General features: G+C 39.0%; 1 protein-coding gene across 1 annotated transcript in view; it reads right to left on the reverse strand.

The window, feature by feature from the left end:
• Nucleotides 1–19,547, reverse strand: part of GYS2 (glycogen synthase 2) — a 52,218-nt gene extending 32,671 nt beyond the window's left edge. Inside the window, exons 1-4 of the mRNA XM_004771779.2 lie at nt 19,076–19,547; nt 9,707–9,888; nt 5,739–5,930; nt 3,326–3,508 (exon numbers count right to left, since the gene is read on the reverse strand). Coding sequence (XP_004771836.1) covers nt 3,326–3,508; nt 5,739–5,930; nt 9,707–9,888; nt 19,076–19,196 — 678 coding nt within the window. The 5' untranslated portion in view covers nt 19,197–19,547. The remainder of the gene's footprint in view (nt 1–3,325; nt 3,509–5,738; nt 5,931–9,706; nt 9,889–19,075) is intronic.
• Nucleotides 19,548–19,987: the final 440 nt, after the last annotated feature.

A 19,987-nucleotide genomic window follows, 5' to 3' on the forward strand; every position in this document is an offset into this window, starting at 1 on the left:
AAAACCAAGTTATGCAGGGGAGGACAGCAGAAGCCTGGAGAACCCGAGAAAGGTCCCCAGAAAGACAGGCATATGACTTTTCCTGGTCCTATGGGGCCCCTTACCTCCCAGGCCTGCCATATACATGGCCAAACCTGTGGTTTACAACAACCCTGGTATTTATACATGTTCTCCACTTTCCCACATATATATAATAATCTGTTAAAATCTCTGTGTGGGGGATGCCTTTGACTCAAATCATGATCCCAGAGTCCTGGCTCAGTGGGGAGTCTGCTTCTCCCTCTCCCTCCACCCCTCCCCGCACCATTCGTGTGCTCTCTTTCTTCCAAATGAATAATTAAAATCTTGAGAAAAAAAAACTATAAAATCTCTGCCCAGTAATTCCAACATCTAGAACATATCTGGTCCTGGTTATTTTGACAAAGGATCTTGCTTTCCTATATTTTTATGTATCTCATTACTTTTTTGTTGAATTCAGGAAAATGTGTACAAAAGAACAAAAAATGAGGCAAAGTATATATTAGTCAATAAAGCACAATCCAGTGACAGAGGAGAATTACCCTATGGCCAAAGGTGATGAGCTCAAAACTTGGTCAGATAAAAGAGTAAAAATCTATCAAGCAACTGTGTCTGGGTTCTTTCAGTTTTTTTATCCCTTACATTTCTACCCAGGAAAGTCTGATGCCATCAAGGAAAGAGAGGCCAAAGCATAAGAAAGTTAATGGCCTTTTTTTTTTTTTTAAAAGCTATAGTTATGTAGCCATGATAGCTGAGGGGAAAATCAGTCAGTGTCTGGACTCACAGAATGAATTTGCAAATGTCTTCTTGGAGGGGTGCCTGGGTGGCTCGGTCAGTCAAGGGTCCAACTGTTGGTTCTGGCCCAGGTCAGGATCTCGGTGTTGTGGAACCAAGTCCTGTGTGGAGCCCCACGTGGAGCCCTGCTCTGAGCTCTTCATTAGGCTCCTCACACTCAGCAGAGACCTGGCTTCCCCCTGCCATTCCCCCTGCTCACATGCTCTCTCTCTCCCACTCAAATAAATAAATAATAAATAAATAAATAAAAATTTTTAAAAAAGTATCTTCTTGGAGAGTCTCAGAAGATTCATACACTGGTTGAAAATGCTTGAAATGCTATTTTAGTTAACAAATTTAACTAAGAACTTAAACCAGCATCAAAGTCCTGTGAGTTGGCTATTCAGAAAATACCTTTTCAGTTGACAATTAGTATTTGGGTAAATACTACTCTTTCTACTCTTTCTGTTTTTATAAAGCCGGGTACTTTCATTCTTGTTCCTATTCTTCCCCCAGGTTTATTTGCCTGAGCCCAAACACACTGCAACTGATTCTGGTTCTTGCATCAAAGACTAAATTACGACTCATTTCTTCTGTTGAACTTTTAAAAGCCTTTCATGCATATAACTCATTATATAACAACCAGATTCTAAACGTACTGTGATCATGGGGTGGGGGGTGGTATGCTGTAGAAAATGATGATGGGGGCCTCTTCTGTGAAAAATGATTATGAGTTTTACTCAAAATCTAGTTCCTAACTACATTTGACCCACTAGTCTCCCTGGGCAGGATATTTTACTGGCAAGGTGGACTGGGGCTGACTAAGCTCATATATTTCAACCAGAGAAGAGCTTTAAGTTGGGGAGATACATTGTGAAGATAGTAAGGTATAAATATTTGAACATAGTACATTGTAAATACTGACCTTTGAGCCAAAGGATAAAATTATAATATGTAACTATACACTATAATCATTTGTTACTTAAAAACAGCTAATAAGGGGCGCCTGGGTGGCTCAGTGGGTTAAGCCGCTGCCTTCGGCTCAGGTCATGATCTCAGGGTCCTGGGATCGAGTCCCCCATCGGGCTCTCTGCTCAGCAGGGAGCCTGCTTCCCTTCCTCTCTCTCTGCCTGCCTCTCTGCTTACTTGTGATCTCTCTCTGTCAAATGAATAAATAAAAAATCTTTAAAAAAAAACAGCTAATAATATCTGATGAATTTTATTAATTGTTTTTATTCATTGTTACCATATAATGGTCTTAGGTATTCTGGAGTGAAATGTTTGATGTACCTTTCCAATATTTTATCTTTCACAAAAAATCAAAGTCTGCTCTTTTCTGGGAAACAAAATTGCTGAGTCCATCACAGATCACTGGTTTGGCCTTATTAGTCTACCATTATCATACACCGTTAGGAAATTTCCCTGATCTGATTTCTGAATTCCTTGGTGACTTTATTTTAAATGTGCATCTTATGTTTACAATTTGACCTTTAGGTTAGGCTGACCTTTTTATAGGAAAGCTCTCTTTAGGACCACACACTGCTTTACAAATGTTGAAGTTTGTTAGAAAGAACTTTCTTACACTCAAAGGGTCTTCGGGATAGTAGGACCTCTTTCCACTATTATTATCTAAGTGTTCATGTTTTACAAACACACACACACAGTCACACATGCACATATTCTGTTTCTAGAATCCTAGAACTTTTTTTAAACGGGGAAATTCTTTAGAAAGCAACTTTCCAACCTCCTCATGTTCCTGATAGTAAATGGAACCCTCAAATTCTAAGTTGATTTGATTATCAGTATAGATACCAAATCTGTAAAACCCTGACTTTCTGGTACTCAAATGCTTTGTTGGTGATACTGACATGATGATATAAAAGATATATTTTTATTAATCTCATTTCACTGTCAGCAAATAAATGAAAAAGTCAAAATTGAATGACTTTGGTCATAGAGTTCGGCAGTCTTCTAAGATAAGGAAACCCGACTCTTTGGTCACCAAGGACCCACATCCCTGTTTTAAATAACTGTCTTATTCGACCCCTACACTGACTCTATCTACACCTCAAAGTTACAGGAGAAATCTGACCATGTTTTCACTTGAAGGAGAGAGGGAGCCCCACAAGGCAAGTTGTATGTCTGGAAGTCTTGGTCTGTAACTGCCACTCAGGGCGGCGTGTGAACCCAGCTCCACCACCACATGGTGTTTCCTCAGCTTTAGGATACACAGGAGTGCAACCCTGTTCCACCCACCATGGCTCTTTGGATCTTGGGATTTTGGATCGGTTGCTTCAAAGTAGACTCACATCCGGTCTGTCACTGCTATGCTCTACTGCACTCTGACAAAGTTAAACAACAGCAACTCTCTGTCACTTCAGGGGAGGCTTTGTCATGAATATTGATTAGTTAAAAGGGCATTTCTGCCATCTGGCTGGCAGATGAAATGAAAGGATCAATACTTCTCATCCTTCAGCGTCAAGGATCAGAAAAGAAAGGTGGTGGGGGTCAGGGGAGAGGGAGGACACTTTACCTTATCAAGATGGTTGTAGAAATCAATGTTTGCTGCACAGAGATACCTCCCAAGCAATGTGGCGTGAGTGGTAAATATTGTAGCAATGGGAAGTTTCCGAGCTCGAGAAAGGACCAGTCCAGTTCCTGCCTGCCATTCATGGAACTGGGCAATGACGTGCTTGCCATCTGCATGATCTGTCACCTACATCAGAAAAGAAGCATTTAGAATAGTTGTTGGTAAAGCTTGATCTTGATGGTGGCCCACAGGTGAAGGAAAGTTATTTGTGCCTGTAAATTTTAGCAAAATCTAAAGAGAGGTAAGCATGAAATATGCAGATTTAGAAAGCAGAATTATTTTATTGGATTTACAGCATGCTCATGAAGCCCATATACTTGTATGGCATAATCCTCTCTTTCAGGAAGGAAACAGACTTACCTTTGTAGCTACAAAGGGGCCTCATAGAACAAATGCACAGTAGGTACTCCATAAATATTCATCGAATGGACAAATAAATAATAGCAATAACACCCTTGAAGATATCACTAAGCAGCTGATCAAGGGGGACTACCCATTTACAAGCTTCTTTTGAAATAAATAATATATGACTTCCTGTTTTAAGTCAGTCTTATTTGGATCTTCTGTAATTGAAGACAAAACCTCTTTAACTAACATATTATTTTAAGAATACGGAACTGGGAAGAAAGAGGTGAATAACTTGCTTGGAAGCAAATCCTAATTTAGTCACACACTGAGGACGCAGGACTAATCTGGGTCTAGCTCTAAAACTAGACAGGGAGTCAATTTCCTTGCCTTTAAGTTACCTTGTTTCACCCTTCCAGAAGTTTAGTATTTACATTCCACTCCCCTTACAACAGCTTGTTCCCTCAGTGTGGGAATAGAATAGATCATGCAATAACACATGCATTCAAGCAGTCTGAGCGAGGACTAGGAAATCAAGAGTTCACCCAAGAAGGCAGTTCTCACACTTGGAGGACATCAGTGTCACCTGGAATGCTGGCCAAGTAGAGACATCTGGGTCCCATTACCAGGTAATCTAATTCTGGGCTGGGGGCAAGAGTTTGCATGTCTTACAAGTTTGCAGGCGATGCTGCTGCTGGTGGTCCATGGAAATACTCTTTGAGAACCACTGACTTAGTCTAGAACCTTTGTAGTTTAAAGAACTTGTTCTTCAAAAAGTTTTTCATGGTAATTAACAAGTGCACAGACCAGTAGCAGCTGAGAGGTAACTATAGAAACAGGGTTTGCTCAGGAGCCTTGGGCTGTTAATGTCTTTATTTGCCCTTTGGATCAAAGAAAATGTCTGTTTCTGTAATAGTTTTAATTTAGAGAACACTGGGGCCTTCACTTTCTTGCTTCTCTCCTCTCTAGTTCCCTTTAACAGAAAGGATGAGAGAGTGTGTGTGCGTGCACACACACACACACACACACACACACACAGGCTGGCCTCAGCCCCAAGGGCCTTGGATCATGGAGGCAGTTTGCGTAGGAAGAGTTGGTTCCACCAACTGATGCTACAACAAGATGGCTTATTGTCATTAGGCCAGATCTCTTCAGCACCCTCACCCTCCTCTCCTAATTCTGTCGCCAGCAGAAAGCAATGGGACTACCTTTCCACCTTCCCCTTCGCTTCGAGGCAGCCTTTTGTAGCTGCTGGAATAAGACTGCACCCGTAAGAAAGGCTGGTCAAGGGGATGTGCTGCCAACAGTTCTGTGATTTGTCCTCAGACTACACCCCCACTTTGTTAGAAATGCTCTTCCTCACCATATGATGTTGAAGTTAAGGACAATCATTTTGAGGTAATGCAAGGAATGCAAAGAAATCCTCCTTTGAGAACTGATGAGAGTGTGGGCTTGGTTCATTTCACAAGGATAGATATCTAACGTTCTTGAGGTCTTTTGGGGTTTGGGAAAGTTGGTTTTTGAGGGGAGGATATTTCACTTCTACAGATCCTTAGCAACTGCTGAGATCACGTCAGCCCTTAGAAAACGATGAAAATACCTAAAAGCCACTGCGGTTGCCCAAGTACTCATGCATAAACAAAACCAAATATTTCAAGCTCTTTTCTACTCCCATAAGTCTAGAATTCAGGTCTTTAGTGCATGATATATACTGTTTTTTGCTTGTATATATATTACCATCTATGTATCAGGGAATATAATTGGTTGTTTTATACACATCATTCTATTTAAATCTGACATGAGGTATATATTAATAAGCACGATATTAACCTGTTCCAAGAGCTAGGATTTAGAGGAAGACTGAACATTTTCTCAGATTCTTTTGAAATATATTAGGACAATCACAAAGGCATCATCTCCTTTAGCATAACCTAAAAACCATGGGATCATTGCTGAGCACAGAGCACAATTACGTTCCTCATCTGTTGTATGACTATGCAATAAACTATACCTCTTTTAAGAACCAGGCGGTTAAAGATCCGAATATTAGCATATCGTTGGCTTCTCGGTCATGGTAAGGGATGCCGACACTGCAGGCTTCCCAGAGGTCACCCTTCCACCTGTCCAGGTTCCAGGCTGAATAGCCTATATCAAAGAGCACCACGTAAGGACTCCCTTCTATCAGCCATCTTCCAAAGTGCACCTGCCATGTAAAGAACACAGAGCTTTGCAGTAATACCAGGCAATGCAAGGGGGAAAAAACGGTATATGTGCTTAGAGCATATAAACTTTATTTAGAATTCAACAGCGGACTATGCAAGCTATATAGGAAACTGTAGTGGTAACACAAAACATCTGATATTTGAGCCTGAACATGGAATGAGCTTGCATCCAGTCATCTAAACCTCCAAGTTCTTATCCTTCAGTAAATTTGGTCATTTAAAAATGAAGTATCTAGATTATATAACCTCTGTCCTTTTTAAAAAGATTTTTATTTATTTGAGAGACAGAGCATGAGAGAGTGAGAGAGGCAGCACAAGGGGTGGGGGGAGGGGTAAAGGGAACAGGAGAAGCAGGCTCCTGGCTGAACAGGGAGTCCGACACAGGACTTGATCCCAGGACCCTGGGATCATGACCTGAGCCAAAGGTGAACCTTCAGTCTACTGAGCCACCCAGGTGTCCCAATTTTTGTCCTTCTTTTTCTTATTCCTCTCCTGTGATCTAGAGTTCATGGTTTTAGGATTTAATATCATGCATGTTTTTATGATAAAGCTGTAAGATAAACTGCTCTGTATCTTTGATTTGTATTGGATATAATGTCTACAGTGTCACTTATTTTACTTTATGTAACAGGACTATATTTCACGCTAGAAAAATTCATTTCTATGAACAAATGTATATGATTTCTCTTATTCCTCCTATCAGGAAAAAAAAAAAAGTGACACAAAGTGTTTCCCAACATGGGTACTGCCAGGTGTCTTAACTAAATATATTGCCCAAGTTACTTTATCTCTTTAATCTAACAGCTCAAAGTCTAATCCTCTTACATTCTTCAAATTGAATTCTTTTATTCCTGTTTTTTCTTGTACAAGTTCTAATGTTTTAGCTATATCATTTTCTCCCAATTGTAATTATATAATCACTTGTATATCCAAATTCTAACTTTCTTTTTGGCTTCTATTTTTCTATAGTAATTTACTCATTCTTTTGTCTTGACTTTTATTTAGGTTTATTCTCCAATTACATGGTATGCAACTCCATAAGTCACTTCAAATCCTTCTTGGAAGTTGCCAAAAGCTAAGAGCTTCTCATTCGTATCTGGCCCTCTCTAGTAAACTGGACATGTCTGTATTGTTTAGTTATTGACCCAGTGACTCTACCCAAGGCTGAATTTGGGGAGCTTGAAAGCCCATTTTTGGTCATCATTCTCTTCCACAGGGCTCAGAAATATATCGTGATATCTCTCCCATCTAGCCTTGGACAACTCTGAAAGACCCCATTATCTGTCAATTGCTTCCATTGTAATCAATAAGTATCATGGCACTCTTCCCTTTCCAGACTGAGTTTTCCTTTCCAGTTGTTTTCCCTTTAGAACATTCATTGATTTATGTATTCATTCAATGAATAGTTACTAACTGCCTAATGTATGACATATGATACAGTGAGCTGAAATCATAGAGAAATATTGACACTGGAGAATGTAAGCTAGCTTGTTTTGACTTCCAGTGAGTTCTTGGCTATGATATGGAAATATCCTTACATCAGAAATCCATTTAGAACTTTAAGACCAGTCAGACAATTATGATTTTCATCTCTGTCTTCTTTCATGAGAGCTTCAAATACAAGTCCCTTCCAAAGTCTCACTCTTTCATCCCAGTAGCACAACATGCATCCCTCTCTTACCTTCTTAGGTTCTCTATGCTACACTCACTATGATAGGTTTCCCTGGTGCCCTCTGGGACCTCAAGTTCCCTTCAGTTAAATCTTCTGCATCTCAGGCTTTGCCTAGACCTTGTAGACACTGCTACTCACGTGGACATCCCAATGAAGGCTTCTCATGTTTTCATCCCCAGAAACTATGTTCCTGGGGTGAGTATAAAGAAAGTTTGTATTTTTTTAAAAAATATTTTTATTTATTTATTTGACACAGAGAGAGACAGCAAGAGAAGGAATATAAGCAGGGGGAGTGGGAGAAGGAGAAGCAGGCCTCCCACAGAGCAAGGAGCCCAATGTGGGGCTCGATCCCAGGACCCTGAGATCATGACCTGAGCCAAAGGCAGACACTCAATGACTAAGCCACCCAGACACCCTGAAAGTTTAGATCTTTTAAAATCACGCTGAAACTTATTTGTGTAGAAAGACATCTTTGAAATTGATGTTATCCAAATACATTACTTTTCCTTGTCCTATTAATCATCTGGCTACTTTTCCACCTTTCTCTGGGCAACTTCAAAATCCAATTTTTTATCCTACACAGTTAACCTCATGGTATTCTGACTTTATTGACTTCGAAGAACTTCATGTCCATGACATTCCAGCTACACAAGTTCATGGCTACACTGTTATCCTTGTCAAAACTGAGGCTATTCCTTCTCTGACATTTTCAGCCTGAGCATTCTTTTACTTGACTACAACATCCATACCTCCACTTCTCTCACTCTGCTTCTCCCAGCATATATACTCCTTTTTCTGTCATCAACACCTCTGGTTTTTGGAGCCCTCCATATTTTCCTACATCATTGCCTCCTTCCTGGCTTTGCTTCCTTTCCTATCCATTTCAAAAGCAACTGTTCATCAATTCAACCATTAATTCAGTCAGTCATAGAATCATACTTAATGATCCTTTTTCTTCATTGAAAAATGTTATTGCCACAACTTCTGTACCTTTTCCTCACCATTCACTTATTCCCCAATCCACTGTAATCTGATTTAACCTTCTTCTCCCTCAAGGCTGTATTTAGCAAGATTACCCTGAATGGCCTCAATATTGCTAACCCCAACTGAGATTGGTTAATCCTTTGACTGACTTAATCCCTCCTTCATACTTGAAACTCTCTCCTCCGTTGTTTTGACCTATTGCTATTGTGATGGCAACAGATTAAGACACAAACCTAGTGGTTTAAAACAACACCAATTTATGATCTTTTAGGTTTAGGAGTCCATAATCTGAAATAGGTCTTTGGGGTTAAAATCAACATGTTGGCAGAGTTGCAGTCCATCTGTAGGCTCTAGGGGAATCTGTTTCCTGGTCTTTTCCAGCTTCTAGAGGTTATAGGCATTTCTTGGCTTGTGACTTCTTTGTCTGTCTTCAGAGCTCATCAAGCCAATCTCTACTTCGATTGACACATCTTCTTTCTGATTCTAACTCTACTGCCTCACTTTCATAAAGACCCCTGTGATTACATCAGCCCACCTAGATAACCCAGGAGAATCTCCCCACCTCATGATCCAAATCTACAAAATCCTTTTGTTAAATAAGCTAACATATTCACAGGTTCTGAAGATTAGGATTTGCACACCACCCTTCACTAGCTGTGTTTGTACTTGTGCAATCTCTGAGTTCCTTTTTTCTTTTCTTTTCTTTTCTTTTTTTTCTTTAACATAGTTGTTCCAACATGTTGACATTTCCAAAGGTTTGGCTCAAAACATTTGCTTTTTGTCTATAATCTTCCACTGAATACTGTTATCAATGCCAATAATGTCAACTACAATTTAAACACAAATGACTTTCCCCAAACACGTCTATCCTCTACCTTCTGCTGCACTCGGAATCTATTATCCTATTAGACATTTCCTGACAGTTTTTATAACGTGCCTCAAATGTAACCTATTTCCAATCAAATTCATCCTCTTTCTCACAAACCTGCTCCTTTTCCCTAGGTAGGTAGTCTTCTCTTGTGAGTTCATGTGAATGGTGGTCTGCTCTCCTGTAACAGTCTACTAGTCCTGCAGAGTGAAGTTTCAGTCAGTATCCCTTACCTGGCAGCCATGTTTATTCATTGTGTCCACTGCTTTTCTAACAGCATCATTTATAGGTTCACATTGTTCTACCTGAGTCTTCATATTATGCTCAAAATATGGTCCAATCAGAAAATAATTGTCTCCCCATTCATCTGCTGTGGTTTTGGCCTTCGTCTGAATCACAGTATAGATGCCACCAACTGTTAAAAAAAAAAGATTCCATTTATCATTCAGGTTAGTATTTCATTGTAAGTGATGAAGGCATGGAAATGAGCTCTCCTTCTTAAGTTAGCATTTAGGATTTATCAAGTACAAGGGTTTCCTTAACTTTCTAGAAGAAAATTTTTAAAGGACACTAACAAATAGTTACTATTTGGTTCAGTTCATGCATTTCATAGAACAGCAGGTTGGCAGCAGCTGAGAAATACAAGTATTTCCAGGAAATCTTAAGAGATATCAGAAGAAAGCAGAACTTGACCTAAAGCTCTATTTGCACTGAAGTTTCAAAGTGGGTTCCAACAGCTGTTGTCAGGACACACACCCTCAGCATCTATAATTACCTTTTACTCCTTCTCCTACACTGCTCCAGAGGGGGCTAGTGTATGTCCAAGTAACAGCCACTACTGAAATTATGAATAAATCTTTCAAGCTAAAGAGCCACTTACCTTGGAAGGTACCCAACAAAGTACCTTTTGACAAGAGAAAAGAAATGATAGATTTTGAGGGGGGAATGCTTGGCCCAACCCTCATGTCAAGCCCAATGATTCACATTCACATTTTCTTATAAAGATTTTATTTATTTATTTGAGAGGAAGAGATATTGAGAGAGAAAGCAGGGAGGAGAGGGAGAAGCAGGCTCCTGGCCAAGCAGGGAGTTGGAGTCCAATGTGGGACTCGATCCCAAGACCCTGGAATCATGACCTGAGCCAAAGGCAGATGTTTAAGGACTGAGCAACTGAGGCACCCTAGCATACATATTTTCATGTGGTGTCTCATTTCCCCTCTGGCATTGCTGCCATCGCTGTTAAAACACAGAGTAAAAAATTATGTGTACCCTGGGATCCAGCATGTCTACATCTAGAATATTGTTCTTGGAAATAAGAAGAGTGTCCAAAGATATGTGTATTGGGTTATTTATGGAAGAATTATAATGGTGAAAAATTGGGAACAACTAAATTGAACTCGCTAAATCAACCAGTCTAAGGCTCTATTAGCTCATTTGTTCAGCAGAGATAAAATATTACTTAGCTTGGAGGCAAAAGGGAGGTTGTAGCAGCAGTGTCAAAGACTAAGGCTCAATGCAATGTAGTATTCGAGTAAGTACTTAAAAGGGTGAAGAAATAAAGCAAGCAGTTATGGAGAAGAACTTTTTAAGCAAAGACATGAGTTAGATCCAAGGCCCTAAGTTGAGAGCACAGTGGACAAGGGGGGGATAAAAGGCATTCAAAAGGGAAGGTTTGAGATGCAGCAACTAGGCAGCAGGAATAGGGAGGACCGAGCAGAAGACCTTCCGTAAACTCAGTCAGGGTATCTTGTGCTGGCCCTAAGCGATCAACTTGTATGAGAGTATGAAGCAGTCTGAATCAATTTCTTAAGCAGTACTCTGTTCATGAGCTATAGGTGAGGAAACAGCTCAAGAAAGCTGTATGAGGGTGTCTGGGTGGCTCAGTGGGTTAAGCCTCTGCCTTCAGCTCGGGTCGTGATCTCAGGGTCCTGGGACCAAGCCCTGCATCAGGCTCTCTGCTCAGCAGGGAGACTGCTTTCTCCTCTCTCTCTCTCTCTCTGCCTGCCTCTCTGCCTACTTGTGATCTCTGTGTGTCAAATATATAAATAAAATATTTTTTTAAAAAATGCTCTGTGAAATCCCAGAGCCATCACAAATCCTGGCACCAATCTTCAGCTCTACTTCCTAGAGTGATTTTATTACTTGTATATTTTTTAAAAAGGTTTCTATTTTTACTCCAGTTTTTTTAAAGTTATTTCAATTCACCAGGATATAGGGTTCGATAGCAGTTGTATCTCTTAAACTTAAGCAGTTGTAATTTAGACTTTAAATGATAAATCTTTTTTTAATTAACATATAATGTATTATTTGCCCCAGAGGTACATAAATGATAAATCTTATCAATAGTCACAATCTATGGCCAAAAGGTAGAATTTGCCATCTGCAAATTTTTCTTTAAGCCTGAACCACTCAAAATATACTTTTTGGTGAACTGCCTTTTAAGATGAGACACAAAATGCAGATGTTGGTACTGTTATATAAATACCAATAGGATTCATTAACTCATAAAAGGGTAGTGCTAATAGAATTCCTAACTTGTAATTATTTCATGCAAACAGTTTTCACATGAGCCTACATAAACTTCTTGTCTTTAAGAACTCCATGTCTAAGAGAAGATTTCATGGCTATAGAAAATGTAAAGAAATTTAAAACTGTCACTTGAACAAAGAACAATAAGAACTTTCAATCACAACTCAGATGGCAGATGACGAAAACACATGAAGATGATCTGTAAACCCTGCACGTAGAGGCTTCCAGAAAAGACCAGAACAGAAATGATTCAATTACCCAATCAGCAATAAATCTGAGGCTACATAAATTGAAGCCAGAATCAAGTATGCCTAAATAGTTCTCCAAATTCCGGAAAATGTCATGAACTGTCAAAAACATTTGTTAAGAAAACAAATTTAGAGAAAAAATTTGCGAAAACAACTAAGAATTTTTTTCTTTAAAGTGTATAAGCCATATCTTAGCAATGTATTTATATACATATAAGCTTTATTCACACTCATGATCCATAAAAACACAAGATTTTCAGATAATTTCTTCTGTAGACTTATTTCCTTCACATTTTTCTTATAAAGGGGGCTATGTTATTAGGTTCTGATGGCACGCATTTATTTTTGATTTATTCACGTTTCTATCTTTAAAACTTTCTTTTATTTGCAGCTATGTATCTTGCCTAGAGAATTTAGGATATCCTTATTTGTTAGACTATGTGTTTCAAATTCAAATACACTAGGGCAAATGCAAACACATTTTTATTTGCTAAAGGACCAAAAGGAGAAGAGAAATTCTTTACTCAAAAAAAAAAAAAAAAAAAAGATTAGATGTGGGAATTGAGATGCAAAATTAAACACTTAGTTAATTTGCTGTTTCTTTTTCCCATTTGAGGCCTTCAACCTTGATAGAAATAGTCACCAAGTAACCTTAGAGGGTTCATAAATAGTATGGCTATGTGCTTTCAGTGTATCAGGATAAAAACATAAAATTAAAAAAAATATAGTCCTATATTGGTTGAGACCGAATGGTAAATGAATCATTCCCCCCTAGACTACTTCATGTATAGTCTTTCCGTGGGGAGGTCATCTTACCACTATTTCATATGTTCAAGGTCCATTGTAACTTTGCTCTGTCTCCCCATATTTGTATTTTCCTCAGCCTTTAGTTTGTCTAGATGCCACATTTACCCAAAACTCCTCTCCTGACATGCTATTTATAGGTGAGTGTGATGGCAAAGAAATAGAGTCATTCCTATTTTCAAATTTGGACGATATTCCAGAGGTTCCCAACACATATTTTTTTAATGACTTATTGTTTTACTGGTGTAGGTCATTGAATTACATTGAATTGACTTACCCTTCACTTTCAAACATGTACTTTGTATTTTATTGATCTATATTTTCCTGAAACAACATGGGAGCTATCTTTTGTATGAGGGCAAAGTATCAGGCCTTTCATAAGAAAGAAAAGATGAGGTCCTATGGCATATGTCATGGAGATAGCTAAAACCTCAAGTTTTCATATAGAAACACTGCTGATATTGCTAAAATTGGGACTCCAAAGTGGTATGGAATGTGGACACCAGCCAAAGTGTGTATATGTGTGTGTGTGTATACACGAACATATATTGTATATTATTATACTCTCTCTATATTATATATAATAAGGATATACATTTGACCCTTGAACAAGGGATGGTTGGGGTGCCAATCTCCCATGCAATCAAAAAATCAAAATATAACTTTTGAATCCACAAAAACAACTAATAGCCTGTTGACCTGAAACCTTACTGATAACATAAACAATTAGCCTATACTTGTATGCTATATGTATTTTACACTCTCCTCTAAGAATAAAGCAAGCTAGGAAAGGAAAATATTGTTCAAAAACATCCTAGTGTAGAGAAAATACCTTTACAGTACTATATTTATTGAAAAAGTCTGCATATAAGTGGACACATGCACTCAAAATTGTGTTGTTCAAGGACAATCTTCATTACTTTTAAAAATGTTTAAAAGTTACAGAATTTGGTGGCGCCTGGGTGGCTCAGTGGGTTAAATCCTCTGCCTTCGGTTCAGGGCATGATCCCAGAGTCCTGGGATCAAGCCCCACAACAGGCTCTCTGCTCAGCGGGGAGCCTGCTTTCCTTCCTCTCTCTCTCTGCCTGCCTCTCTGCCTGCTTGTGATCTCTGTCTGTAAAATAAATAAACAAAATCTTAAAAAAAATAAAAAAAATTAAAGTTACAGAATTGGGAAGTTATATGACTTCAGTATACAGAGCAAAAACTAATCTGGCCTCCCCATCTCAAGACAGCTGCAGAACAAGAGTAGTCATTCTACACTTAGACATCCTTCTCTGAGGCATCAAACCTGATAGGAAAGACGACCATGGTCAACAAATGTTGATGTGTCCAGAGCTTTGCTGGGTCTTTGGCTTCAAAATAAAGCATCAGCAGTCTTGGGCAGTGGGAGATGACAGCTTGGAGCAAGCCAATAGCTCTCCCCACCCTGACTGTACCACAATGGTAAATGCAAATGTTTTCGACAGAAGAGGCTCAGACAGGGTCATCTGGGTGAAAAGGAAGTGAGGACACAGGGCTCCTCTTGAAGCTGTGGATGTGCGGAGCATGGTGCTTGCGTGGATTGTGTTTCTTGTGGTGAGGCTCAGGATGCCACTGACATGGCCACCGTGAATCCATGCCAGGCAAAGGGACATCACCCCTACTTACTATAATCCTGATCCATAACTCATTTGAAAACAGAATCATGGAATTGCTCAAAGTGAAAGGCAGTATGAAAACGAATGACCCAATTTCCTCCTTTGATGAATACATTTTATGAAGAAATAATAATAAGTTAACACCGCCAGAGCATTTACTAAATGCGAGGCCCTGTTCTAAGTGATTTACAGTTGGTATTTGTTTTAGTTTTCACAACACCATTATAGATACATGCTATTATTACCTTTATTTTAAATAGGCAAACTGAGGCAGAGAGAGGCTATGAGACCAATCCAACATCACACAGGTAAGGAAGGAGTTGGGATTCCAGTCCAGGAAGTCTGACTCGAGAGTCCACAGGTTGTAGACAGCCAAACTATATATAACTGTCTGGAGCAATATAGTGATGGATTTTTAAAAGCGGTGGGTGGCTAGGACAGAGGAAGAAAATGAGCAGTGTCGCAGAAAAACCAGTTATCTTTGGTCTTGGGGAAGGTAGAATCCTTTCTATTCTGCCCTAGAGAAAAGCCATTTGGGAAACAATACTTATGGGAAATGGGTTTTCATTTTGACTCTGGGCACTTCCCGTTAACGAAAAGGAACCCAGGGCTCAGGTAGCTAGCAAGCAGGTTCTCATATCCATCATGGAGGGTTTTGGAAATCTAATGAAGGCATTCAGTCCTTTTCCCCAAAAGAAGACTTACACATACCATTTTCAGATACAATTTTAAAGGTTTACAAACTCCTCGAAGCCCACTTTTCTCAAGGTCCCACCTTCAGAATCTCTGCCCCAGAAGAGCAGACTCACAATTATAATCAGTTTCTACCACACCATTCCGACTGCAATCTTCATGTTTTTCCATATGCTGTTCACACCATGTGACCCAGACCTACGGTGTCTGGGTTGAGAAGGGAGATAGTAGAAGTATTGTATGTATTATATTACTTGCTGGCTTTGAGCCAAAATGAACTGTTTTTAATTTTTTTTTTTTTTTTTTTAAGAGAGAGAGAGCACGCACATGAGAGCATACGTGGTGAGGGGAGGGGCAGAGGGAGAAGGAGAGAGAGAACCCCAAGCTGATTCCAGGCTCAGTGCTCAGCCTGACTCAGGGCTAGATCTCACCACCCTGAGATCATGACCTGAGCTGAAATCAAGAGTTGGATGCTTAATTGACTGAGCCACCCAGGCACCCCTATTTTTAGTAAATTTTTAAAAAGAAGCATTCATTCAACAACTACATTTCAGAGTTATTCACATATATTAGATTAGCTATCATTATTTGTGTCAATATTCATTAAGGTCTTTTTAATAATCTCAGATATCCTCAACATAATAATTGGTCCTTCGTCTACTATGATTTGGGCAGGTCTATGGAGAAGAAATCATTGTAATGAGGCACAAACAAAGGAAAAAGTGAACTTTGTTTTCTGACATATGTGTAAACCTCTTCATTGTAGGCCAAGCAACAGTCTTTAACTTGTCTCTTTCTTTCCTGCTATCCTCTCGTGCAACTAGTAATAGTGTTTTTCAAAAATACATCAGACCACTTAGCACTTCCCACTACTTAGAACTTCCCATCATTAACCATAAACTTCACAAACTACCCCCTGCTGGTCCTTCCCATGGGCAGCCACCCCTCCACTCCTTTCCTCTTTCTAAGCTTCCCTCAGATCTTTGAAGAGTACACTCGATCACCTCTGCATATGGACATACCGCCCTCCCTCAAAAAGTACTCTGTCCCCTCCTTATCCCTGTTCCCTCATCCTTACCCAGTGGCTTTTCCTCCTCCAGGTGTTAGCTCAATTGTCTCCTCCCTACAGAGGTGCTTTTCCCCAACACCGATTTAGGTAGAAACCTCCCCTTCCCAGCCCCCAGTGCGTAGTCTTTTTCTTTTTTTAGTTCAATTAATCAACATACAGTGTATTAGTAGTTTCAGAGGTAGAATTTAGTGACTCGTCAGTTCCATGCAACACCCAGTGCCCGTGCCATCACACACCCTCCTCAATGCCCATCACCCAGTTACCCCATCCCTGCACTCTCCTCCCCTCCAGCAGCCCTCAGTTTGTTTCCTATGGTTAAGAGTCTCTTATGGGTTCTCAGTGTATCTCTTAGAGCCCCTCCTTCTCTTATTCTTATTGTCATCACATTTGACTATAATTGCGTGTTCAAGGTCTACCTACAAGTTTGTAAATTCTGGAAGATTGGGAATCAATTCCATGTTATGAAGCTCTATCTTCTTCATTTTCCAGTGCCTGACACCTAATAAACACCTGATGAATTTTTATTGAATAATAAATAAATAGCAATAACAAATGGATAAATGAATAAAAGCAATAAATGCCAAGGGTAATACGAACAAGTAGAAAGTGTTATTCTGAAGTCTGAGAATTAATATCCAGTAATTTAACTGTGACTCTCATTTTTATATTATACACATGTCTATTTTATACTGACAGAATTCTAGCAGAATGGGATTTTTTTTTCCCTGTCAGAAATCTTTTGTTTTCTTGGATATGAATAGATTTCCTTGCTTGCCACAAAACTTTATAAAATGGCTGGATCATAGTACATTTATTTCATTCATGAAGAAACTTGATATTCAGACAGTTTAAAGAATGTTTCTTCAAAGTCTTAGAAATTTATGGCTTTTGATCGCAAGTCCTATGTTCTTTCACCTATAGGGCATTTCCTTAGGCAATGATATTAATTTTTAATTCTTGTGGGTAGTAAAAAAGAGAAGTGACCTTGAAGAAGACCTAAATGCTAGTCCCAACCATTCCATTTGCTTGATCAGTTAATGCCTTAGTCATCCATTTCATTTTTGAAATAGAGGAGTTGGATTCTAAGATGCCTCCTATCACTGCCATGAACTGCAGGGAATTGAAAGTTCAAAGTAAATTAAAAAAAAAAAAAGCTACATATACAGTGTCAATGTATTGTCAGGGATGAACTCAATAATTGTCCATTTATATGAAACTTTCTAAAAGATACGACTGTAATAAGTATTAAAATAAAGACATGTTGAAGATGTCAGCTGGGTGAAATTTTGTTGTTCCCTTCTCCACACACACAAAATTTCCTTTCCTTTATAGGGGAAATGAAAGAAAATAGGTTTCAAAGGCAGTGAGGGCTGAAATGTATTCATTCCTTCATTCCAAAGAAAAAAAATCCACTGAGCATTTTCTGTGCACCAGTCACCGTTCTAGGCCCTGAGATCAGCCCACACAGGACCTGGATGTAAACCCCATGGGGTAACAGTGCGCACCAGTGTATTCCTAGCACCAGTAAACAATGCTCCATTAATGTTTGCTAAATAGAGAGAAAAGGAAGAAAGAAGGAAGGAGAAGAACTCTGTTTAGGTGCTGGAACACACACAGAGGTCCTCTGAACTGATTCCTGGTGCTAAAGAACGCCCCCAATTTTTCCACTGACAAGCTATGTCCTTGAGTTCCTGCCTACTCTGTAGAGAAAAACCTTCTTTCAAGTCTTACTCTGGCATCTATGAATAAAAAAGACGACTCTGTTCCCTGGAACTGTGGACATATTTAAACACCATAGGAAAAAGTACATTAGATACAGCTCTTCATCAAACAATTTTCCATAATAAGGTTTCTGCTTTCTTTGTTTCCACCTCACTAAACTACAGAGTAGAAGACTGCTTTGTTTTCTCACATTCCTTCCTGCATTTGTACATAAGCAGGATTGATTTTCACTTTTGGGATTTCAAGATTTTATTAATTTTATTAAAAAGGAGATTTTATTAATTTCATAACTATGTACATGTGAGAACTCTGAACACTTAGCATAAGGTGAAAATTAGAACAGATGCCAAATATAATTCCTCCAAGTTTGAAATACTCTTATTCTTCTTATAGGAGCTTGACGTAATGCTTTCTGAGCAGCTGCTAAGTTAAAACTGTAATTCCAAGCTATTTGTGAATTATTAGCAATATTACTATGTATGTCATATAACCTTTTACAGTATATGACATTAAAGTTTGTCATTGGTCCCAATCACATATGGTTCTCCTTAAAAAAGTACATGGTTATGTTTCTTTGTTGAGAGAAATCATAAAACTGAAAAATGAAATATTAGCTCTCTATTCTGTTTTGTCATAACCTGTATTTCATATTTCAGCTTAAATGCACATTCCCTGGCAATGAGTAGTATTTTCAGCGTTCTCTCCCTCCAACACACAGCCACATCTAAGTTATAGCCACCTGTTGAAACAGACAAAGTTAAATCTAACCAGAATTGACATTTAGTAAGTTTACATTCCTCCTCCCTGTCAATTCATTCTCACTAAAGTCACCTGTGATATCTTAACCTACATTCTTCACCAATCTGGCAAATAGCCACCTTCCAGGGCAGTACAAACCTTTATTGGTTACTTCCCAAGCAACTTCAAAAAGCAGTAAATCTTCCACAGGAAGTTCTTCAACTTCCCACCGAGGAAGCCCACTCAGGGATGTCACAGATAGAGATCGGCCTCGGAGCATTCTTTTTCCAGTCCTCTGAAGCTTTTCTGAATCCTTTATTCAATACACTGGGATCCCAGGAGCAGTGTGCAGAGAGCTGTGTAGGTTCAAGTTAGAAGATCTCAGGCTTGGGGAACTTCTCATCGATGTAAACCAGTCCAACAAAATCTAACGTGCCTCCCAGAGAACTCTTCAGTTTAAGCAAGAATTCTCAGCTCCTCTTTACAGTCTTTCTGGGCAGGTCCAGGGAGGACAGTATCTCCAATCAATATTAACCTAAAACAACTCAACCACATGTAAAATTCTCGGGTTCGGGACTTAGGCAAGCACCCCTTTGGGTGGTGGAACCCTCATAGGCTGAGCATGACACAAATCCAGACCTTTAGCCCTTGTCCTTTTGACCAAACTCCTAGACTCATGTAGTCATCAGTGTTTATTTCATCACTTCCAAAGTGATCCAAGATTAGCAATTCCCCTTTTTAAGTTTGCAGACCACTTTAGATTCCATGAAGAATTCACTGGGACCGTTTCTATGCTTTAAATCCCTTTAGATTTCCTAAGTATGCTTTGGTTTCTGTTTCTAGAACATTAAAAAAATTATTCCTAGTTACTATAGTCTACCTTTATAATCTAAATTTGAAGTCCAAATTTATAATCTAAATTTGAAATCTAAATGAAAATGTATAAATTCCAGTGTGTGTTTTGGTATAACATACAAAGAATTTAATCTTGACTGGTCAATGATAATTTAAAAAAAAAAACTGTTTTCAAAAGTTTAATCAGATCACCTGATGATTGTTTTACTCACTCCC

The sequence above is a fragment of the Mustela putorius genome, unplaced genomic scaffold (assembly GCF_011764305.1).
Source record: "Mustela putorius furo isolate JIRA1106 unplaced genomic scaffold, ASM1176430v1.1 tig00537227_pilon_pilon_pilon, whole genome shotgun sequence".
NCBI classification, from domain to species: Eukaryota; Metazoa; Chordata; class Mammalia; order Carnivora; family Mustelidae; genus Mustela; species Mustela putorius.